The following is a 25,531-nucleotide window of genomic DNA, read 5'->3' on the forward strand; positions in this document are numbered from 1 at the left end:
CACAATCAATTTCAATTCTTTAAGTAATGTGGCTGCGTAATTAACAGACTGCAGTCGTATCGGCCGTCTCTCTGCGGCGTCAAGGGAGCGCAGGCGGCTATTTATCGTGCGGTTCAGTTTGTAATGGATGTAGCTGACTCTCGTCTGTCTGTGTGAGGAATGCGGTTTATTGATTATGCTTTGTTGTGTGCTTTTTACAAAAAATTTATATCTAAATTAATCACTACTAATACTCTTATAGTCATTAAGACTTGTCATTTCACTACTGCAACAGAGAAGCAGTTTCCTCAGCATTTAGGACAGAGTACCTGTGTGTGTAGAGTTGCTCGAGCTGGGTGATATTTTGATAAAACGAAAATTCAATCATGTGCAATTTTTTTTTTGCTAATATTGTGAAACTTTGTTTGTATTACTGTAAACAGATTTTCTGAACTAAAACTTCATAACTTTGCATCTTAAAGGAACAGTTCATTTTTTTGGACAATGCAATTCTGAGCATTAGATAAGAAGATTAGCTTATCTTAGCATACAGACTGAAAGCAGGGGGAAACCACAGACTGTATAAAACATGGATACAGCCTTCGTGACACCACCCATAGGTTACTGAAGAGCCACTGTGGAGCTCAGGAGTGTGGGTGGAGCTGAGGTGAGCTGTTGAAACCTCATGGTTACCTGTCACTCAAAGCAGCCATGCCCATAATTATGCACAATGAGTGAGTTATATCAGTCTGTATCTGTACCAGACTGTAAACATGTTTCTTTATGCTGTAAAGTTGCATATTTTAATATATTGGTCTATGGGGATTGGCTTGCTTTTGGAACCTGCCTCAAGTGGCAAATCAAGGAACTGCAGTTTTTGGCACTTGATTGGCTTCATTTTTCAGGCCTGCATATACACACACACACACACACACACACATACATACATACATATATATATATATATATATATATAGAAGAGCAGTGGTACGCACTTGTTGATGACAAGATCAGGGGCGAAGCAGAGCATGCTACCGTTACACTGCTCGTATGACCTCCAACCAAGACTGAAGGACATGAGGAAGAGCCAGGAGCACTGCAGCAATGTCATCTGGTCATCCAGGTGCAGGTTACGGAAGCCTAGGAAAGTCAGATAAAGCGTGTTAGAACAGACAGACGGAGGGGGCACAAACACAAAATCACAAATGTTAAATGCTAATTGTATGATGTTAAAAAAGGGAATATTACATTTGAGCGTTAAGCTGTTCTTTGAACACTTGATCAAAAGAGCAGTAATTATTATACAATTATGTCCCCGTGTTTTTCAGCTTGGAAAATAATTATTTACTAGGATGATTGTGTATGTTGCTGCCAGTGATACAACTATTGGGCACGTATTATTAAAAGGCATAGCAAAGAGATAGAGAAACGTTGAACAAAAGAAAAAGTAATTGCTCAGTACATCATTAAAACACAATTACGAAGCCGGCACACAAGACCAAGTAGATCTAGTTAAGTCGATGTTCAGATTGGAATTGAACTGCGGTTCAGTCATTTCCACACTGTCAAGCCTAGAAAAGTGGACCTGCTCATGAAAAGTCCTTTCACATTAAATTTCTTTTAAACCATGGCTTTGTTATGCAAGAGCTTTTCCTCACTATAACCTTGGCAGGCTGCCAGCTGTGAACAATGCACACACAACAAGACTGGAGCCAGATTTCTCCCTCATCGTACTGTCACACACAGGGAGATGACAGCAAAACATAAAGAAGCTTTCACGTTGAGGTTTCGTCCAGAGGTTTCCTCTGGGAAATCGGATCTTAAATCTTTGATGTGACCAATAGCTACAATTACAGTGAGAAGGGAAAGTCTCAGAACAAATACTTGAAGAGATTATCAAGTCATGTGCCTGCTCTCTCATGATTAGAAACTAGCATGGGTGGTTAAAATTCCAAACTCTTTGTGTTTCCATTTTTGCGCTTGTGGAAATGAAACTGAGCAGCCTTCAAACCCAGCAATTACCTTCTTCCTTTATGTTTATAATATGAATGTAAGTTATTCTGGACAACAGTAAAATGTAAGTATATCCCTTTATGAATTGAATCCCAAAGCGCCAGTGGCACAAAAACTGCAGCTACTCTCTGATGATGTCGACTTGCTCCTATTTTGAGACCCTCTGCAGAGAATTCACATCTTTAATGCACAGACGTGGTAGTGATGTGACGCTGTTAGACGAAATAATCCAGAGATTGAATCAATAACCCTTTCTTTTTTTTTTTTGGATAAGTCAAGATGACACTAACAATAATTGCAGTGATTTGAACTGAAGGGGAAATTTCCACTCACTGTAGGAACATTTGCTTTACAGAGATAATGATTTTAGCGGCTTGTAGCAACATCATCTTTATGCACATTCAAAAAGACATTAACCTCGGTCGTGACCTGATCAAAATCAAACTACTTTGGAGAGGCCGGGCTTCTGAAGTGAATTGTTCTTTCATAAGCCATCATTACTCTTTTCTTCCATCGGTAATTACAGATTCAGCCATTACGGAGGTCACACTTTTTATTACATGGTTGCTGAATATCTGTTTGTCTGACAAGAGGAGACTTTTTGAGGAAAAAAAAAAAACAGACAACTGTCTTTTTGTGCAGTTTAAAGACTGGAGACTTCCACAATGGCCACCACTGCACCAATTAAGATAACTATCTGGCTACTAGCCTAAATAATTCACTTCAGCTCCACAATGGCTCCTTCATCGTTTCTCATTGACTGTCTGATTGCACTTAAATCAGACTCGAGTAATGTCTGAACACCTGTTGTGATGACTAGAAGGAACACCGACATTATGAATTATGGTAAGCTGTGTCTTCGGTGCAATTTGCATTATTTTGCAAGTTAACCTGCAGCTACTCGTGCTCTTCATTTTTACTAATATTAACGATGCAGACAAGCAGATGTTTGGGCGTTCAGTGAAATAACGTAGCTTCCCTGAAAAGCTGCTAACTTCATTTTCTATCAATGACTCAATTACAAGCTGGAAACGCTGCCAGTGACATTGCTTGAGCCGCACATCCGAAGCGAACCAACACGTGGTTCGGAGCTCGCTGTTACCTGGCAGTGACTTGGCCCACTTGACTGCAGAGATGACCTGCTGTCCGCCCAGCCTGTTGAGAGTGGTCATCAGCCGAGAGGAGGTGTCGGGCAGCGTGCTGTCGTAGCCCGAGTAGATGATCTCCGGTTCGATGGCCTTGAGCACAGACAGCATGGTGGGCACGAGTTGGGGCATGCACCTGGGGATGACTGGAACAGGCATGTTGCTGATAGGCTCCGATGTTCCGGGGGGCCGCTGCACTTTCATCTTGATCAGCTTCTTGTTTTTCCTCGCTGGAGGAGAAGTGCAGAAGGAGGGAAAGACAGGGAAGCCGTGAGCAATCGTTATTTGACTTTTTAGGTATTAAGCAGACGATTTCTGATTTTAGACAACTGACCGACAACATCCAAAGAACAACAGACCAGACAGGAGAATACTTTAAGCAGCAACTGTTTGTTAGAGATTAACAGATTACACTTTGATACACTTAAAGTAGATTATGATCGTTAGATGAATTAATTTGCTCGAGAGTCATGTGGGGGTTTTCTTCTCAGAGAGGCACGTGCTGCACGGTTCAAATGTACAGAACAAGAACAGATAGATGTTCAACCCAGCAGGCCACCAGAAGGTAAGACCAAAGCAGCATCTAACATCTCTGCAACATGGCTGCAACTCATTCTTTTTTCATTATTATGTCTTTTCTTGATCTAACTATTAATCATTCTGTCCATAAAATATTGGAGTAGAGTGAAAAAAGCCCATCAGAGATTCCTTGAGCCCAGTGTAATATTTAATTCACAGCATCATAAAAGCAACAGATTCCTTCACTGCAGCTGCTATTAGCTGTCTGTCCATTAACGTGTTGACTAATCGACAAACCCTTTCAGGTCCAAACATCACCAAAAAGACATAAAAATCTTAATAGAAACGTTGCCAACAGAAAATTCCACCGCCTGTCTGAGCAACGCACCATTGTGTCTTAAAATCAAGAACCGTCAGCCGAACTTGACAAAAGAGATAAACACCGGTGTGGATGTGAAAGCAGACAGATACATGAACACATACCAGCAAACCTCAGCAGACGAACCTTCTGACGCTGGTGCACGCAAATTACACACTTTTCTAAAACTCTAATTTTCAGTCGCAACCTCACAGCTTCACTGTGGATTTTAGCACATTTAATAAATAAATCTGTGCAACTGAAATGCATTACATGAGCTGAACCGTGCATTCTCCATCTGTAACAGATTTGTTTTGGAAACAAACAAGCGACTGAAACAATTGTCGAATTCATTTCATTGAGAATAAAGACGAGATGATCAGAAATGATCTGCCTCTGATCAATCTGAAGCCTTGTGGAACAAGCTGGAGAAAGACCAGCCTGCTGGTTTGTACCCACTAATGAGCCACAAAGCCTGGACATCACCGAGATAAAAACCTTTCCATTTCTCTCTCTCAACATTTTCTTTTTTAAACATTAACTTTTTTTTTTGTTTTCTGTTTTTTTTTTTTTTTTTTTTGCAGTTTCTCTCCAGAACATCAACAGGGACGGCAAATTGCAGCAAAAAATGCAGATTGTCTGGACTTCGTTTTGACATTTTCTATCGCTAAATGGGCAAAACATGTCAGGGGTTGAGAGGTTACCATGAAAAAAACATGTTTTTTCCTACTCTCTACCTTTTTTAATTTCCTCTCCTGACGTTTCTATGGCAACTAAGAGCCTCTCTGGTGGGAGCCTGTCTGCCGATGCGCTGATGTTCATCAAATCCCTCTCTCTGTCTTTCTATCTCTGTATGTGAAGCTACTTTCACCTCTGTCTGACAAACACTGAGCTGTTTACAGGCGATCTCACGCCACACTGATTTGCGCAAGCTATTTTATGACCTAAGGGAACATGAGCTGGAGGAACACGATGACCAGGTTCCAAATACTTGAGCTTCACCTGTTGCTTCCTCCACAACGCAGCTTATTTGAGTCCTAACGTTTATGCTTTGAAGCAGAATCAGGCGAAAGATCACCAGGTGATCCAAGGCTGTGGACTTGGGACTTGACAGTGGATTACGCACTGATCTGTGCGAGGAGGTGGCACTCTCTCATTCTGCCTGGCCTGCATACCAGCACACGTGCTCAGAGCAGCCGCTTCACAGACAATGGCACACACACGCACATGTTCACAGACGAGTGACTAACACCAGCCGATGCTCGTGGAGCCTTTCCAACGCTTGTTTAGAACAAAATGTTCAGGAAAATTCAAGACTTTTCAGTGATTCATCCATCCATTTTCTATACCGCCTATCCCTTTCGGGGTTGCGGGGGGGCTGGAGCCTATCCCAGCTTCAACGGGCGAGAGGCGGGGTACACCCTGAACCGGTCGCCAGCCGATTGCAGGGCGACATGCAAAGACAGACAACCATTCACGCTCACACTCACACCTAGGGGCAATTTAGAGTCATCAATTAACCTAATGAGCATGTTTTTGGTCTGTGGGAGGAAGCCGGTGTGCCCGGAGAGAACCCACGCATGCACAGGAAGAACATGCAAACTTCACACAGAAAGGCCCCGCCCGGGGATCGAACCAGCAACCTTCTTGCTGTGAGGCACGCGCACTACCTGCTTGTGCCACCGTGCCGCCCCTCAGTGATTCATGTCATAGATTAGAAACTGTTCTCTTTGGGAAGCCTGCGCTCACATTTAAGACTTTCCCACGAGAAGACACATTCTCCACCGAGCTGTGGCACCTTGATGAGTAGACTAGAGGACGTTTATTGACTTTCAACCTCATTTAAGATCTTAATCTGACTTTCTCAGATCGTCAAAAGCATCGAAACCACAGATTCGGGTGATCTGGCTTCATGTCTGTTGGCAACGATCGTGAAAAACAAAGTATTCTCTTTGAACCAAAAGCGAAAGTCGCAGATCTCAGAGGAATAATACCCTCACAATATTCCTGGGCACAGAGTCATTATCTAAGCAGTAAGAGATAGGAACAGTACAAAGTTAAAAGCTAAGATGAAAGGCAGAGAGACTTTTTTAGATACGACAGAATGACAGTAAGAGAGGAAGATATAAGAGACGATGATGTGCATAGTGTGAATCTATGTGACACAGCATGGCAATGGGTTAGTCTGCACTACTCAATCTCACAGTAATGAACAAAAAATGTAATCTCCTGTCTTTTCCAACAAGTTTCTTCAACAAGAGACCAAGATAAAATCACAGCCCATGTTTTGATTTAACTTGATTAAACATATTTTAACTCAGGAAGACATCTGGGAACAGACTGGGTATATAAAGTGAATATTGTGAAAGTGAAACAAATGTGATGTGACATACTGACATGTGTCTTCTGCCTTCTAAAAGACAGCTACTGCCTGATTTAATCCCTGTTACAGACTGGTATGTTTCTTGTACTTGGAATGCTACAAACAGCAAATAACTAAAATGACTGAATCAGAATTGTAGTTATGGAAATATGTATTTTATAATTAAGTGCAATTCAGAATTCTCCACAAGCATTAAGCTACAAGCAATTTTTTAAGCACTGTAAAGTTTCATTATCCCTGTAAGTTTCTTATGAGAATGTTCTCATCAAGCAGTGTGCTGACATCATATTTGAACTATTGTGGCTTGTCTATTTTCCATTAACCGGGGCCATGGTGGCTTAAGAAGACAACAGACATAGTGGAGGTTGTAGTGGAAAGAGTGGGTGGTAGTGTCACAACACTCACTGAGGGGGAATTTCAACAAGATGCCACTTAAAGACACAGTAATAACGAAGCTCTAATCATGTGCCCTGATAATTCTGTTATCTCTTGATGTGTGTCAAATATATGTTCAAAAAGAAATTTATCACATGACTAATTTGATTAGTATGTGATTAGATTGAACCCACAGATACATTAAGTGGATATTCATTCAAATATTCATTACTATGAAATACGCTCATTGGGCGCCAAAAAAAGCCTGTGCAGGCTCCCTCACATTTGCACGTTTTTGGGCTCATACAGCATGAGCTTCACCAGCCAGGCCAGTTGAGAGCACGTGCGTCCGAGACTTCCGCTGCAGCTGACTTCCTGTCAGCTCCATGCACGCATGAATGGGATCAAATAATTTAATAATACAGCCCCTTTAGACATTCCAGATGCAATTGGACTGAATGCATCAAATTGTGATAATAACAATAACATTTTGGGTGGGCGAGGGGGTTGCAGGGTCAAAAAAGTGCATTTGGTGTTTTATAGCTGCTCCTCCAGTGACTGTTTGTGGGGACAAATCCTTTCTGGGACCTGTGCAACGTGATAAATGGGGAAGGTGCAATACCGTGAGTGGCCACTATGTCAGTTTGGTTCACAGCCCGGCTCCGTGCCTGGGGGCCTGAGTGATTTGTGCGTGGTAGTAGCTAGGAGGGCAATATCATAGAAGGAGGTGTGAATATAGATGACAGTTTGGAAAAACTTCGGTCAACGTCTAATTTTTCATCTCATTTCATCATCTCAGCCTCCTGATCTTACAACGAGGGCCAGGAAGCCGTGGGTGGAGGCTATTTTCCACTTCAACTGCTGTTCCACGGTGATTTTAGTTTTAGAGAGGCCTGGACTGATTTAACAACGGGTCAGACTGTTTACCTTCCAAGTTCATTCCAGCTTGAAGACATTTCCTGAAGCGGCAGGCTGGACAGTTCTTCCTGCGGATCTTATCAATGATGCAGTCATTCCTCCCGGCACACAGGTAGTTGTGCTGGCCTGTACAAGGGGGAGGGAGAGGAGAAAGAAAGGGAGACATATTAGCTAGCTAAGAAGGTTTGAGAAGGATTAGCCTGAGCAGTATGTATTATGACCACACTAACCACCTGCTGATTCTACAGTAAGCCTAACAAGCCTGTGGCAACCCCCTGGTGTTGACAGTTTCACTTCCTCGAGCCTGCACCCGGAGCACATGGCACAAACCATGACTGCGCACCGAGCCCCTTCAGCCAAACAATTAGACATAGTCCACATGCTCCACATTCATAATGTGGCCCTTGCACTAGAGTCAAAATGGCCCACATTCGCTTGTAGATGATGATAGCTTTCCTTCATTAATAACTCTTTTGCAATCCAAGTATGAATGCTTTGCATGATTAGGATGTGGGAAAAGAAACCAGAGATCGAACTGTGACTGCATTAGTTTAATTTGTAAAAGAGGAAGCAATAGATATTGGACCAGAGGGAATAAATCATGTTTAAGCCCATCAAATATTTTTGGAAGAAATGTTTGTCAAAGATATGCAAGCAACATGATTCATGGGAAACAATCTGAACTATGACTTAATATATTTTGTGATGCTAAAGGATAAAACTTTGTATTTCTGTTGTTGGAAACGAATCTGATGAAAAGGCCAAAACCAACAGTGTGTCTCTAAATACGTTCTGACTTCTCGAACCCCGTCTGTGGTTCTCAGCCTCAAACCCACTGGTTCCTCATGAACACATAAATCTTTACCAATGGGTCAAAATTTTAATTCAAAATTCAAAAAAGGCTCGGTAATTTCCCCAAAACAGCTATTTCTAGCAAGCATTACAGTAACAGGAGTAAAGAGTGCTTTAGTAGGGAGCTATTATTAGCTGCAGGTTTGCTGTGCTAACGAGAAACAAACTAAATCCAAAGAACTGTGCAGCTATGATTCAAGTTCCAAGGCTATGAGTAGCTCCTTTACAATGATCACAGCTGATGGGATTTGCCGTTCCAGCCATCAAGGTTACTTTTCAGAATCCTGGAAATAAATGCAGTAGTCCACAACTCTATTTTTATCTCTGCACTGATATCAGGCTGCGGGGCCGTTGCCATCTCTGTCGCCGCGTTCAGTCAAAGCGTCATTGAGCATGTGCAGCGACTGTGTGGCAGAGCCTGAGCAGTGTCACTTGAATCTAATCTTTCCATCATCTTCACATTCTTTTGAGTTCAGACTCAGATATAATCAATTTAATATAGACAAAATTAATAGGGGGATGTCCCAAAACATCATGCCAAACATGCCATGGTCATCTTCTTAAGTTTCACTGTGACAAGCGTTCTACGAAATCCAACTGTCATGATTAACTAGAATCAGCTCTGATGTGCTAGATGAGTCACTAACCCAACAAAAAACTTCACATCTGCTGGCGAGATCATGTCACACTATGGAAAACAGACCGTAGGCAGGGATTTACAAAGAATCATCACTAAAAGTTGAAAATGATTCTTCTTGGTTTTGCCACATCCTTCAGTTACCAGGAATCAAATGAAGGTATCGCATTTGAAGAGACTTACATGTAATCCAAAGATGATTACTTGCACAGCAGACTTATTCAAAGCTGCCTCATAGTTCAAACCATCCACATGTCTTAAAGCTAGCTTTAAGTTCATCTCATGGCCCGCATTATAATTTTCAGCTACTGGATTCCTAAAAAGCTGACTTACATCTTGGTCCTACAGAGGAAGCAAAGCAAACTGAAGACGCCGTGCCAGTTGTAAAATGACTAAGAAAGAAAGAAAAAAAAAAGCTGATGGGAACTTTTTCAGCTGAAGCTCTGCAACGGAAAACCACAGCCAGAATACAGTGCTCACATTCTTCCATTGAAATATCAAAGCACGTTATTAAAGAGCACATGCCTCCTCTGGATGAGCATATCCCCACCCCTGACCAATTACTGTAGATTTGGAGAGGTAAGATGAAGGCCTGCTCATTAGTCACTTGGTTGTAATAGCATCACTCATTACAGAGCAGACCTGCACTGTTATTACACTGCAAGGAGTGGCAGAAGTAGAGGATGCAATAAATAACCCACTGTGTCTTTTCATGTTTTTGAAACCTGCCACCAATATTCTAAATTGATCATCATACTGGACGATGCCATAAATATTTCGCTTGGTCTGCCTCTGCCAGTCACCAGCAAGCCTTCACTTATTGTACACACACACACACACACACACACACACACACACACACACACACACACACACACACACACACACACACACACACACACACGCTGAGGAGTTTCTGCATGACCACAAAAATGCATCATTGTGAAACAAGACCTTATACAAAGTCAACAGTGCCTTGACAAAATGCCCTTTGGGCCCATAAACATTGTAACCGATCTTTGAAATATCATGCCTTTGATGGAGCTTTTTGAACTAAAGGGCATTCAATAATAGGACGGGCGCCATAAAATAAAATGTCAAAATGATACTGTACAGCTTGTAATGTCTTTTCCTGTATCACTACATCCTAGAGGCGTGTGGGCGTAAGAGCAGCATACCGAGCTATATATCAAAATGATATCCCGAATAAAAACATGAGAACTGCCTTTGTATTCAGGAAAGCCTTAAACTTCCTCTAAACAATGTCACACCAGTTTTGAACACTGCTCAGCTGAGTCTCCAAGTAAATTCCATGAAACTCTCTTGTGACCCTTCACTATATGACCGAGCAGTGCAATAACAGGTCACGAGCTGGCTGGCCGTGCATTCTTGGTGCACTACAATTCCTAACAGTTAGCAAGCAGTAGTGTTAATTGTGTCGACAAAAACCACAATGAAAAATATTCGCCGACCGACATGTTCTTCTGCAATGAAAATGAGACTTAATGAACGTAACCTCTGAAAATGAAAACTATGAGGGAATGTACTGCGTTTTACGTCAGCACATAAAACTGAAGGACAGATGAATTGCTCGACATATTTTTTATGCATCTTTCTTTTTCTTGACCTGGCTTGATCTGCTGCTCCTGCCACTGAAGCCAGCCAACACATTTATGGACTTAGTTCATCGACAATCCCGATGAGAATTAGGCGAGAAGCTGCAACAGCTGGGTCGAACCATGAAAACAGACCCTGGGATTTATAAATCGGTAAGCTAACGTAACATTAGCAAGGGCTGTGGATATAATATTACTTGTAGTTGGCCATCTTTCGTGTTTGCGATAGGAATGACTGTCGGGTTCATGCAGGCTGTCAAATGCTCTCAGAGATGTTCACAAAAGGATCACTAAAAGCAATCTTTGTAAGTGTATATTTATGTCTGAGCAACCACCGCTCAGGCTTGACAGACTGTCCATACATTGTATAGTCCTGGCTGTCAGACCTCTGTAACACTGACCTGTGCAATTCTCTTCCTAACAATGAACCGGCTGATACTGAATTGCCTTCATCATGTAGTGCTTTACATCATATTGTGTCTCATACAGAAGCCTAAATGCATGTCCAACGACAGTGAAACTGGGACATCAAGCAAATGATTAGCTCAGCTTCAGGACGCTTGAGAATAGCAGAGCTCCACACTGATGGAAGTTAAACACACTGTGCAGTCAAGATGGAGAAAAGATGTGTCTGTATGTGATGTCCTTTGACACAGGAGTTTACTAAGTTAGTAAGACTTAAGTTCATATTAGGGACTGATCTGACCTTAACAAAGCAGTTTATTAGTCGCTTAATGCTTAAGTCATAAACTTAACAATTAGGTTTCTCTTTCTTTTAGTGGCAGTATAAATATTTCTCCAGGTATCTGCCAAAATCACCTTCGAAAATGACGAATAATCGTATTCCACATGGACATTAATCTCCAGTGGTGTGATGACAAGATAGCAGCCCGGGGGCTGCCAGTTGCAGGCATCACTGAAATCATTGCAAACAATGGCATAAACAGCCATCTGTGGTGTCAAAAGGGCCAGCTGAATCCCACTGATATCCTCTCTCCCTTATACTGCCCTGATCTGCTAATAGGGCCTGGCACTGGCTGGTGAAGCCTCTGGCTGTGTCTGTAGCTAACATTATCACGTAACTAATGACTGTTTGCTCAGTGATTAGCATCGTCAGCTCATAGCAAGGAGGTCCACAGTTTAAACCTGACCAGTCCCTTTGAATTCAGCTATTACTGTCTGTCTGAAAAATAAAAACTAAGACACTCCTTGTATGTGTGAAGCTATAATCAGCAAATACAAAGCAATTAAATTACAATCTGATTAATCTATGATACCTTTCCCGCTTTAATTCTCATAACCAATCAGTGATTATAAACTGAAATAAAAATATCCACCCTGTTAATGTATTCCTGTGGGATCTAATTGAAATAAAAACTTGTAGGTAATTCAATGATTCAAATCCATTAAAACCGTATAAAACAGGTTCTATCATTGCAAACAATCCAAGCACTTTTCCTCATCTGGATTTTACTGCCATGCAGCAATTTAAATAATCTGTTTTTGCCTGGAAGCAGCCATAAAACCACAGTTTCAACACCCTATTAAAGCCTTGGACCTGATTTTTGCTACTGTCCAAAACTACTGTGACATGGAGGAAAAACTCTGCCCTGAGGAAGCTGTCTGAGGATGATGGGGATTTGGGGAGGATTGTGGTTCAATGAACTGTAGAAACCACTGTGCACAGGTAGGTTTTAATGTAAAAAATAGTGCTTCAATCCAGAAATTCACGTTTACAGGTGATTTTGGGTCAAATTCGAAGGCGGAAAACTTACAAACTGTACGGTTAAGAGTAAATTGCAAGTGGGCAGTTGAAAAATTAATATCTTATCTTATCTCATATTGATGAAATTCTATTTACCTAGCAGCAAAACCTAATAGTGTGCTCCCTTGTTCATTTAAGATACAGTTATTTAAGAGTGTTGAAGGTCTCCAGTGAGAAATAAAAAGCGATGCTCCTGAAATAAACTGTCTAGAAATGTGTCTCTACTCGTCACCTGTTTTGTTTGTTACTTTTTCTCGTTCAATTTCCTGAAGTTCATCAGCAACGGAACTCCTGAGTTTATGAAAACTGGAAATCTCTGTTTTGTTTTAATGAGTAAACTTATCATCACAGTCCAGTGAAAACCATGTCAACCAAAATTTAAAATTAAGGTGATTTTGAAATCTTTCGATAAACTGAAGGATTAATAATAATAATAACAATAATAATAATTACAATAACAATAACAACAACAACAACAACAACAACAACAACAACAACAACAATAATAATAATAAGATGTATTTATATTGGACTCTTCATGGAAGAAGTACACTTCACAGTGCACATAAAGACAGAATAAAGATAAAAAAAAATGATAGAAAATGTCAAATAAGAAGGAGAATAAAACTCACTTTATAATATTAGTAAAAATAAGATGGAAATAAAGGAAATGCGTGATATAAGATGGAAAATAAAACCACTGAAGACCAGTAATAAAATAAGAGTAGATAGAATAAAATTAAGTACAATACAACTATTTAAAAGAAGTGCACAATTCTAGCTTTCTTTTAAAAAAATATTGAGCAAGCTGTCTTTCCTGATATCTATAAGCAGTGTTTTTCAGAGCTTTGGGGTGTAACGGTCAAAGGCTGCATCCCTGATTTTGTCAGCGCCGTTGCCGGAAACCTCCAGTAGACCAGCAGCAGATGATTGCAGTGTTCTTGAAGGCAAAGAGTGAACAAGGGATTTAGCAATGTGACTTGGCCATAGTCCATTAAGTGCTTGATGAGGAGGAGGACCTTAAAATCAATTCTGAATGTTAGAGGAAGCCAGTGCAGAGCAGCTAAAACTGGACTGATGTGCTCTCTCCTCTTGGTTCTGGTAATTGCCAAGCTGTAGAATTTTGAATGAGCTGAAGCCTCTCAGTGTTTTTTCATGAGGCCAATAAAGTGCATAACAGTAATCGATTTGAAATAAAAACATGAATCACTTTTTCAGCACCAGCTTTAGAAATCCTCGTATTTTGTTTCTAAGGTGGAAAAATGAATTTTTCGTCACCTTGTTGATGTGGGGCTTGAATCTTAGATCTTAATCTAGGATAACACCAAGATTTTTAACTCAATTTTAATGCAGGAAGTTAATTTCCCCAGATTATTAAACAGCATCCTTTTTGTTGTAGGGTCGACTAGTGGGATTTGAGTTATGTCCTCATTTAACTTCAGCTATTGCTCATCCATGTATTTATTGCCAAAAAACAGTCAGTAATGGAGTATAGCTGCTGCAGCAGCATTTGGTTCAGTGCAGATGTACAGTAATCAGCATGTATAGTGAGAACAATAATGGACCGAGGAAGCTGCCTTGTGTAACCCCAAAACAGATCTGACGTTTCTCAGACACATGATCTACAACACTGATGTAAAACTTTCTCCCTTTGATGTTTTAGACCAGTTTAACAAACAGTCAGAACAACCAACCAACTGTATTTTCATCAGGATTTCGTCTGTGATTAGGTCATTCTCCTACTTTTAAAGATAAGTAAACCATTTCAAAGCCAACTAGATTATCTGACAAGTGCACTCTCACAAGATGAAAAGCATTTACGGCATAAAAAGTGATGTTTGCGTGGTTTTCACAGGACAATGATGGTACGTTACTGAGACTACAGTTCACATCTGAACTTTAGATATATTGATTTCAGGTGGCAATCAGTGCCAAGGGGTGTTTTTAAGAGAGGGAATTTGAACATGGCCTAAATATGGCTATCAGTAGAAACAGTGAAGCACACACAAAGTAAATAAAACACATGAACAGCATGAACAGGGTGGGGGAGGAGGGGTGTGGGGGAGGGGTTGGGGCAATTGAGGTGATTTTTGACATCAGATCTCTGGATGTTAATGTGGGTCAAGTGCAAAAGAATGGGCCTAATAAGAGACAGGGTGTGATTGCAATTATTGGATCTACCACCCGTGATGAGGTGGAGCATTCCAAGAGGAAACTGAAGAGCATTAAATTACTCACAGGCAATTTACGCCGACTTGAATTACCAAATCAGAACATTTGCATGCATTAACAGATAGCTGGCAGAAGAGGCTATGCATGTGCCTCAGCTGAGTGGTCATATTTCAGTGCTGAAGGAATAAAGGCACATGGGCAAATCAGAGGTGATAGAATGACCATCATAATCAACATCATCATTATTATTATTATTAAAAGTGCATTTATTTACCATCTGTGTTTTGTCGTGCTCGCCATCCTTCATCATAGAGACAACGACCGGAGAATAGAGAGGGGGGAGAAAAACAAAAATAACAGATATAACTTCTTCAGTGCTACTGTAGGCAGCTCTTTTCAAAATAAAACTTGCATTTCAGTGTGAGTGCTTGGCATTTACACCAGCACTGCATGATTAAAAAAAAAAAGCTGGTAACAGTCAACAATCATACAACTCAACAAATTAACTGTAGCAGGTTGTCCAGCTCAAATCAAATGTTTATATTTATAATGTTACCTGTATCATTGTTTTTACACATATTTCTTAAGGGAAAAGTAGGCTCAAATAAAAGTTTGTATGCAGGAGACTAAATATGTCTTTCCATTACCAACCACCAGCCATATTTTAGTCCTGAGCTGTTGCAGAGGTCAAAGAAGCTACATTCTCTCCATCACCTTACAGTCAGATGATGGCTTCCCTGCAGCAAGTTCGATCACTACGTTATTTCACCAGCAACGTTAGTTACAGACAGAGGAGAAAGTGACAGATAGAGAGAGTGAACGTAGGAGCAGAATGAAAGAGAAGGACTAGGCTCTGCTAACAGGGAGCTGGCAACAAAAGATTAGTGTGGGCCACCTCTCTGCATTCGGTACCAGTGTTGAGCCAATAACAAATGCTTTATTTAGGCATTACATACCCATTGCTGATAAATGCAATAATCAATCACCAATAACAATCTCCTCAGAGAGCCCTTTCAAACTAACTACACATCTGTAGAGACAGATGCACGCAGAGAGGAAATGGAACAGAGGCAGAGAGAAGCAGAGTAGAGATGGAATGCATGGCAGAAAGCCTTTAACACAAATTACTGTCTGTTTGTCAGGTGCATTCCTGCCCCTCCCATCTCAAGGCTGTGTCAAGGCAATTAGTGCACAGACGGTTTGCCTGTGAGACAAAAACTGAATACTGGTTCAGGAGACAACTGTTTGTGAGGCAAAGCAGAAGAATGGCTGTCTTACAAAGTCATTATAATACCAGTCCTCTGCCGGTTAATCGGAAAGGTATCATGGCGGAAATGTTTTTGCAGGAGGCTTTTTCCAGTTTTTGGTCGTCAATAAAAATGACTTGTAAGTCACCTCTGCTTTGACACAGGACAGACAGGAGAAGAGGAGGCCGTGACATGCAAGGCAAGGACTCAAACCCACAAAAATGCAAGTGTGTGATGTGTGTCTACTAATGCTCAACGAGAACCCTGTTATTGCACTCTGACCTTGGATTTTGAGAAATAATTCAATTTTCTGCTGCCTAAGAACAAAGAAACGGCAAAGATGTTTCACTGTTGCACAACAGCTTCAGAGCTGATCTTATGTAAGTCAAATGAATGAGAATCTTTGGGACAAGATGTACAAATTTAATGGATGCTAACCATTGCTATTAGGTGCACATGCACAAGGTTGTGGCTGCATAATATAGAATACACGGACATGAATATGCAAATCTGATTAAGCCCTGATGTATATGTGGCCACAATTTACAATGTTCTCAAACTTTTTCCTCACAGACATTAATGTAAATACCATAAATCAAATCTAAAATGTGCTTTCAGTGGTGTGCTTGAGTGAGCGGACGCAGGTAGCTGTGTGAGACCAACCTTCGACAGCCCTCTTGAAGAACACCTTGCAGCTGCCGCAGGTCACGACCCCGTAGTGGCATCCCGAGGCCTCGTCTGAGCACACCAAGCAGATCTTGTGTGTCTGCCCGCTGGGCTTGGACTGGCCCGGCACCGCAGAACTGCTGGCCTCTCCCGCTCTGGGTGACGAGCTGAAATGCGTGCAGAAAAAGAGAGAGAGGGAGAAAAGAGGGAAACATGTCAAGATGAGTGAGCTGCATGTAAACCTAAAGATGTTTGTGATAAATTTATGGCAGGCTGCAGAGGGCTGCTTTACAGCCTCAGTGGTATGTTGTGCTGTTGCTAGGAGACATGCGAACCCTGTGGACTAATCCAGTCGGGTGAGGGAAATATCTGAGCTGAGGACAGATAAACATTTCGATTGTGCTGCTGTTTCTCTGATTGATGGAGTCTTTTCCAATGGCAATGGCATGAAATTAGATTAGAACAAGGGCTTGAATGTTTAGCACAACGGTGGCATTGCTAAAAAAAAGCATACTGCACACGAATGGTTCCTATATATACACACCCTGCAGTGATGAGAGGCAAATAACTGAAACAACACAAGAGACATTTCTTATACTGTTTGTTCTGTATTAGAGCACAATGATCCGACATGAACTTGACTTAGTGGTTGTCCTCAGATCGAGCTCTCTGACTCAAACGTGATATAGCTGATGGCTTGTGACTTTGATGAGCTGCTTTCTTCATTAACGCTCAATGCAAAGCAAAGCAAGCGAGCAAATACTGTAAGCCAAAACCAACGACGCCTATCATTAACGATGACTCTTCTGTGCCAAAACTAAGCTCTAAATCTCACCCCGAGCCTCCAACTTTGTTTAACGCTTCCTTTAAAGCTCTTCAAAAAACTGGCGTGAGTTGTCATTACCCTCAAATGCCAATATTTATTAGACCTAAAGTAACGGAGACGCCTAAACCGCAGCGTGAAGCTCAAGTCGGCACCGACGCCAAGATGTATTGCAGGCAAAGTTCCAGCATGTACACCAAGAGTGTGTCAGGTTTAAGGGCGTGTTGCCGCCAAACAGACTCCAGACTACTGTTAGACTGACACGGCTGTGTAATCCATGACAAGAATTTGACCGCATTAGAAGGGCTTAAATCTTTTCTCCCTTGTTTGTTTTGGCAGTGCACTAGTTGGAATGTATATGGGCATTATGTAACAGAGCTGGCTCGCTAAGCTTGATAATGACTTTACATTCAGGCCGACAGATATCTTAGCCACTTATACACATTTTTTCTGCTTTCAAGCAAGCGAGCCATGTTTGCACGACAGGAGTGGGGAAACTGCAACTTGTCAGAGTCCGTCTCACAGACCAGGAGCCACACCCACCCCTTCTCCCAAACAAGCACGACCTGAATTCACAGTGGCCGGAGCCTCATGGTCATTGGAAAGACGACACTGGCTTATGCAAATTGGACTGCGACCAAGGGGGAGTAGAGGTGGTGGATGTTGGAAGATGTCCAGCTAAGAAGTTTAGCCATAGCTTAACGCTGAACAAGCCAAGATCATTCCCACCACATGCAGACAGGTTCAAATAGTAGCGGGATTAGGAAAGCGATGTCATCTCAATTTTTGGCAGTCGTCTGAAAAGCATAGAATCACACTGTTCAGCAGATGGCGTAAACAGAGGGGGAGGGGAGAGCAGGGAGTCCGGAAGACCCTCGCAGGGATGACATGATCTGCAGAAAATGTGCATCGTCAGAGACGCTAATACACATGAAAGCTAGGGCTATATACCCTCTTCAGGTTAAAAGCACGAGGAGGATTCGCTTTGTGAGTACTCAAACTAAAAACACGGTGAGAAATACAGAAAGACAATAGGTTTATTCAAACAAGAAATACACAACTCAACCACAGACCTAGAAGGCTGCGCAACTAACACTGAAATGATTCTGCATGGCTCATTCTGAAACTTAGCAAACCCACAGTTTGTAACTGTTTTGGACTTTCTGACGGAGCTACTGTAATCAACCTTAACACAACCGTGACCTACATTTGACACCAAAAATGGCATATACAGACCCAGGAACGCACCCACACTCATTTCCACCTTGCTGTGCAATCGATCCTGCGCATACTGTAAACAGCATGATTCATCACAGGCAGTGTAATGCAGCATAGGCTGCGTTATTAATAAGCACAGCAGTGATAATTCCAGGATTCCCCATAGTAATTACCTTGCATGACACTGAAATGAACTAGTTCAGCTCACCCTGACCATGACCTACGCACGCTATGGTTAGACTTTATCTGCAACACTAGCACTCTGCAAATTTTGGCAGACACTTTCTGATATGTACCAGTCTTAACTCAGGATCGTCAGCCTGGCAGTAGTAGGGTATTAATAGAAATGGTCCTCTTTGAACCCCCGTTATGAGCAGTATGGTGTCCTGTTGCTATGTGCTCATCTTTCCGGCTCTCTCATTACTTGTCAACTTAAAGCGGCTATGGCGGGATTCGAGCGAAGATGCTGTGAACACTAATTATCGGCCGATGTCTGACCTGCGATGGCTCGCTCTGGACGGCTGCGGTGAAACGGCAGATCACATGACACTAAGTGCAGGCATTCACACGGTATTTGCTTTAATAATTTGAGGTTTTCCAGCTCGTTAGAGTTTTTATTATTCACGACTGCACTGCAGGGCTTGATCTACAGTATCCTATGTTCAGCATGTAGACTCTTCATTTCCTCTTTTTTTATGGCCATTTTTTGTATTTTTAAGTGCATTAGAGAGCTATCAAAACGTATCCTGTTCAATTTCAACATGACTTAAAATGCTGGTAATATAAAATGACCACAGGGTGGTGTTTGAATTTAGCATTTATGATACCCCTGAGTCCTGCTCTAACTCACATGCTCCTCCCACCGCTGAGCCAACAAGCGTGGCTCTGAGCCATGCAGCGCAGATTCAAGCCTCATTAGGAATGCCTCCATACTGGAGCAGAGCGCAATAAACATGTGCATTTACTCACTCAGACGCACACAGAAAAAGTGACTTGCGTGTGAGCATGAGCACATCAACAACAAACACACACGGGAGTCAACACAGTCTGGTTAACACGTGTGGAAAACAGAAGCGTAAAAAACACACCTGCACGCCAACATTTTGAGAAGGCACTTAGGCCGAAGATAGGAATAAACACCTAAATGTAGGTTGCAGTTTACTGTCCTTTGCTGCTCTTTCTCCACCCGCACTGACTGTGTGCACACGTGTGCGCACATAACTGGTTGTACCAGTCAAGCGCCGGGTCTTAAAAAAGGTAACTGTAACAAAAACTGGGCAGGCTGAGCAGTATTTACACTCTGAGGCACGCTTCCAATCACTTCCCTCTCTATCTTACTTCTACCTACAAACGTCTCTTTCTGAGTGTGAACACATGCTAACAATATGTGTCAATACTGAGAGACTGCGCAGATATATTGGAGGGCCTTGGCAACAAGACTCAAGGACAAAAACAATGAATTAGAAAAATGAAATCCTGCTGCAACAGATAATATATGCCTGCAGGATTTTGTTCAGAACACACAATCCTCTGTATCTCTACACAAACTGCGCAGAGTGGAAATCAATGTTGCCTCCTTCATTGACAATGAAAAGGGTGCTGCTATGCCAATTGTTTAGATCAGAATAAATCAAACCTGAGCAGCTAGACAAGCTTTAAATGTGTTACACATTTTCTTAATGACATGACATGATGTGCTGAGGAGGTGGAAAAGACAGATCAGCACTAATGACAGTCCACAACAAACAAAGGGCCTGTAGCAGCTACAGAGGGAGAAGTGAACTGGGCTGACCTGCTCTGTCGCTGGGGAATTGTACACCAGTGACTTCACTGGGAACCGATGAGATGATAGTTTTTCCGTTAAGATCAAAGCTTTTTTAGGCTAACGTGTGGGAGCAGAAAGTATGTAACGGGCGAACGGGTGGTGGGAGAGCGGTTTCTTTCAGCAGAGAGATGTACAGTATGGGAGCGCTGAGGCTTGAAACAAACATGGAAACTGGCTGACTTGGTCGAACATATTATGGCAAACATGTTGGGAAAATAGTACGCTGTAGTGCGTATCTAACTTACTTTTATATCACATGTGGGCACTGAGAAAAGTCTTGTCCCTTTGATAAAAGGAACTTCTATCTAAACTTCTCTAAAACCGTGGGATAATGTTAAAAACACAGTGTTGTCTTTGTTGTGCAACGCTTTTGATGACAAACACAGCTGTTGTTGGGACGGTTTTCGCTTCCAGTTAAAATGTGGATTGTATATTCCAAGTGCATATATCTTAGCTGAATAGCTATGCTTAGTTTTTTTTTAAGGCAACCCTGGCACATAATGAACATCCTCCATGCTCTGCCTACTCTCTCATAGTGAGTGGGTTCTCAGAAAGGACGACCATCACTGAAGACCCATAGAGAAGAGAGTGTGACCTACATTCAAAAGGCAAAATGTTATATTCCATGTATTTATAAAGTCTGCCAGCCCATCTCAGGGGTACACACGCAATTTGTCGACTGAGATGATGTTTATTGAACCGTGTGCTAATTTGATTCAGTCAGTATACTAAACTGGCAACAAGTCTTCACTTCCACCAAGCTGCATCATTACTGAATGATTGCAGCATATCATGTATTGCAGAACTGCTGGTATTGCGACAGGCTGCCGTCATGAGCCGCATATCTTGATGGCATCTCCTCGAAAACGCAGGGCTCAGATGAAGGCCTGCAACTGATAATTATATTCATTACCGATGAATATGATGATTATTTTCTCAGTTCATACAAAAATGTCAGAAAATGTCCATGGCAGTTCCCCAGAGTCCAAAGCAAAGACCCAAAAATACTCATTTTACTTGTTCTTGGTAAAGCAAAGTATTTTACGATTATAGTTATTTATCTATTGCTAACTGGTGTGTGCAACAGGCCATCTCTTAAATTCAAAAGGTGAACTTAAAAATCATACGTTGACATGTTCATGTTGCTCATGTCATATACATAAATACTACAAATAAACTATGCAGGTGTGACATAGGACTGCATTCAAATATGGCCAATTCATCATCATCTTGATCATCATTAACAAAATTAATGCTGTCTAATTATTTGGTAATACTGTGCAGCATGCATCATCCACCCATTATGTAAAACAATAAAAAGAAATCTGTCCCCTGACTTTTTAATCTTTATTGTGTAATTTCACTGTTTTACTGTACTTCTTTTTTCCCCTTCCTGCCTTTCCCTACTCTCACTTCCTCTCTCTCCACCACATCCGTCTCTCTCACCAGCACTCTCTCTCTCTCTCTCTCTCTCATTGCTCATTCCCCCTCTTCCCCTTCCCTTCAGACTGCCTCATCTGCCAAGGTTATATAATATTCGTATTACCACTGCTGGGACAGACGCCTCCTCCCCCACCGCGTTCAGCCTCTCAGCCAATCCAGTGTCACTATTGGCAGAAGTATGGAGGAGGTCAGGCGAGTCATGGGATTATCCAGCTCACCTACCCGGAGACAAGCGTACACAGCAGCAGTATGTGTGTGTTTTCAGTGTGTGTCACTAATATGAAGCTTGTATGTGTGCGTGTGCATGTTTGCATGTGCGTGCATGCGTGTGTGTTGATTTGGTCTTTGAATTACTGAGTGGAGCCTTTGGTTGCTAGAGAGGAGCACAGTTATAAAGCTACCCTTGTTTCAGAAATCATCATGTGATTGTATGATGGCTCCCTCTTTTCTTCTCTCTATTTTCCACCACTTAACTCCACCCACCCGCCCGCCCCTCCTCACATCTAAAGGGTCAAAATCGCTTTACAGTGCTGCCACTTCATCATCACTTCATAACATCACCTCGTTTTTGTGCCTCAACCTATTCACAGTGAAACCGTCCTGGCGGTGGAGCAGAAAACAACTGACAAACCGTGTTGTCACTCACAGGGGTGTATTTCAAAGGCAGTGGCAAACTACCCACATTATTTCATCTTAGTGGGAGGACTTGTCGGTTGAGGTAATAAAAATTCCTCCAATCCATTTCATTGACGGCATTCACTTCAATTTCATCCACGGCTGCCCTGACTGACTTAGAAAACACATGACATGAGAAGGAGCCTTTTCATCCCGAGCGGAGAGTTTGTCCACCAGGTCTTTTGATAAGTGCAGGGTAGCGTGAGTGAGGCGAGTCAGAGCGCAGGAGAAGTGAAAGCTCAAAGAGGGAAAAACAAACTCATAATTCAGCCAAGCCCTTTGACTTCCTCTCATGCATGGAGTGACAGTTGATGTTTGTGCCATCCCCCAATTGTTTTTTTTCCCCCCACATCTACTCTCTGTGTCTTATTTGTGTTCTAAAATACACAAACGCTCAAAGTCATTAGCAGAGCAGCCACAGTGACGTCTCATTAACTGTAATTTCCACTGCGACTGGCAGTGAACTCGGGAACTTTTAACTCCCATTCTGATACAAATCAGTCGCTGCTCTGCCGCCTTCTTCTCATCAGGCTTGAGCACAATTTTCTTCCTTTGATTGGGGCTGACGTGTAAATGCCTTGTGTGTTCACAATGCTTGCTAAAGCCATGCTACAACACAATGCAAAGCGCTGCACGGTCACATGACAAACAGGGCAGAACAACACTACGAATCAAGTTGAAAATGTGCAGCTGAGTAGAGATGCTTTGCAGTGGGATCACCTGCTCAATTTGCATCATGCAGTATTTGCGGAGTAGCGCTCAACTTATAAATAAACTACATACTGTGGAGATATACAAACTGCTGCAGGGATCCAATATGCAACCCTCTCTGGAAGCAGACAGGAAGGAGAGAAAATGAAGCTTCAAAACGACTGACCTGGCCGCAGGGCTGCACTTTTTTAATATCTCTGTTTATTTCCTTTTAGTGGGATTGCATTGTGCCAATCAGGGCAGACTGTGGATACTGCGACAGACGATTATGCTGTCAAAACAGTTGATAACAATTTTACTGTGTCTGAAAACTGATAAAACAAGTAATGAACCGGAATGAAAAGGAATATTTGAGGACTGCTAGACATCACAGCCGCATCGTGTTATCTTGCTGTTTAATATGACGGACCTCAGCGTGGTTATTTAAGTGAGTCTGCTTCCTTTTAGGACGTGAAAATCATTGCTGTGATGTTGATTTCAGCATCACCCGGCCCAGTCGTCCCTTTACGCAGCTTCGGTTATTGAGTGGAGAGCCTGTGCAGGCAGAGCAGGTGAGTGAGGTGACAGCGATCTGGAAAGCGTGTTAACGGGACAGACAGTGAGGCCTTTTTCTCTCAATCACATGTACAAGATAATGTCCTGAACAGAAGAGAGCAGTTGAGAGCAGCTACACAGGAGACACAACTTCTACTGTTCCTGTCTGAGGAGGGTACAGTTTAGGCTAGATGAGGTCACATGTTAAGTCCCTGGAGCGTAGCTATGCTGTTTTGGAATGTGGGGCTTTACAGGAAATTGGGCCACATGGTGTGTACCACAGGGAGCAGAATGAAGGGCAATGGCACAGTCTTTCTGTTTAACTCAGTGTGAGTTCTGTTCTACAACACCTCAAGAGCTGCATATCGTGAAGCTGAGCTAAATATACTGGACTTTCTGTGTTTTCTGAAGCTGGTGTATATACGTGCTGCAGCTTTTTCAAGCTGTGTTGTTTTCGCAACTATTCTGACTAATGTGCAGCATTATTATTGTTGTCACAAAAATAGTGTAAAAACTGTGGTTATGGATATTGCAAGGTGTTTTTTCTTTATGTATTAAAAGCAACACTGAAAGAGGTTTGCAGCGAGTAGGTAGTTCAAGGCAACACAGAGCTAAGATTAAAAAAAAAAAAAAATTAGACTGCAACTCAACTCAAAACAGAAACAGACGATCAACAGAAAATTTTCCTGCAACTATTTTGATAATGGGTTGCTTGTATTTTCAGTCGTCTGTGATTAAGCTGAATATCTTTGGGCTTTAGACTGTTTGTCTGGACAGACTGGAAGCCCAACCTCCAAGCAACCATCATTTTTCCATTACTGATGGAGACATGAATTATTAAATAACATTATTATTATTATCTAATCAAAAGAACTACCACAACGATGATGAATACCCATTCCTCATTCTCGCTAACAGCTAAATTAATACAAAGTTTCTGAGTCTCTTAGCATCAGGCAATAACTTAAGTAAATGAATAAATTATCATCCGACTACAGGACAGAACTACAGCAAGCTAATCAATTCGCTGAATAATCATTTTAGCAATCATTTGAAATTGTGCTTCCCTTTCATGAAAGCGAACATTTTTGTACCGAGGCTGTAAATCCCACCGGTCTAAAGCACCGGGAATAAAAAACGAATGCTCAGCATCATTTGCAGCCCATCTTTGACCAACGTCTAATTAATAACATGAGGAGGGACTCTACTGACCCACCGTTATCCACCACCGGGGAGGATGATACAAACACTGCTGTAATAAAGCCTTGGTGTGTGTGCGCGTGTGTGTTCGTGCATGTGTGTGTGTGAATGGAACCTTCAATTGCTCCCTGCAGATTCGATTTGCTGCTGACACACTGTGTATCTTAAATCAGATAGATGGCCAGGGCCTGAGGCCACACAGCACCCATTTCCCCTGGTGCCCTAATGTAATTAGCTTTCATTTAGCACCTTAATGCTTTGGGCCCCCACAAATCACCCACAAGAAACTCTTCTCTCCCCCTTTCACCCACTTTTTGTTGTCTCTTCCTCTTTCTCCATCTCCTCTTGCCAACTGATAATTTACCTTAATATCACTGAAATGGCTTTAAATCTCAAAATGCTGTCATAACAGTATTCAGAGGGGCTACTGTGCCAATGTTGGCTTTTATTGTCACTT

General features: G+C 41.9%; 1 protein-coding gene across 2 annotated transcripts in view; it reads right to left on the minus strand.

The window, feature by feature from the left end:
• The window catches only part of LOC139344782 (glucocorticoid receptor-like), a 68,042-nt gene that overhangs the window by 8,499 nt on the left and 34,012 nt on the right, over positions 1–25,531 (minus strand). Inside the window, exons 3-7 of one of the 2 annotated variants that reach the window (XM_070983163.1) lie at positions 16,643–16,812; positions 15,007–15,033; positions 7,700–7,816; positions 3,095–3,367; positions 975–1,119 (exon numbers count right to left, since the gene is read on the minus strand). In XM_070983163.1, the coding sequence (XP_070839264.1) occupies positions 975–1,119; positions 3,095–3,367; positions 7,700–7,816; positions 15,007–15,033; positions 16,643–16,812 (732 nt within the window). The remainder of the gene's footprint in view (positions 1–974; positions 1,120–3,094; positions 3,368–7,699; positions 7,817–15,006; positions 15,034–16,642; positions 16,813–25,531) is intronic. The other variant, XM_070983164.1, reaches the window with a different exon arrangement.

Source organism: Chaetodon trifascialis, chromosome 16 (assembly GCF_039877785.1).
Source record: "Chaetodon trifascialis isolate fChaTrf1 chromosome 16, fChaTrf1.hap1, whole genome shotgun sequence".
NCBI classification, from domain to species: Eukaryota; Metazoa; Chordata; class Actinopteri; order Chaetodontiformes; family Chaetodontidae; genus Chaetodon; species Chaetodon trifascialis.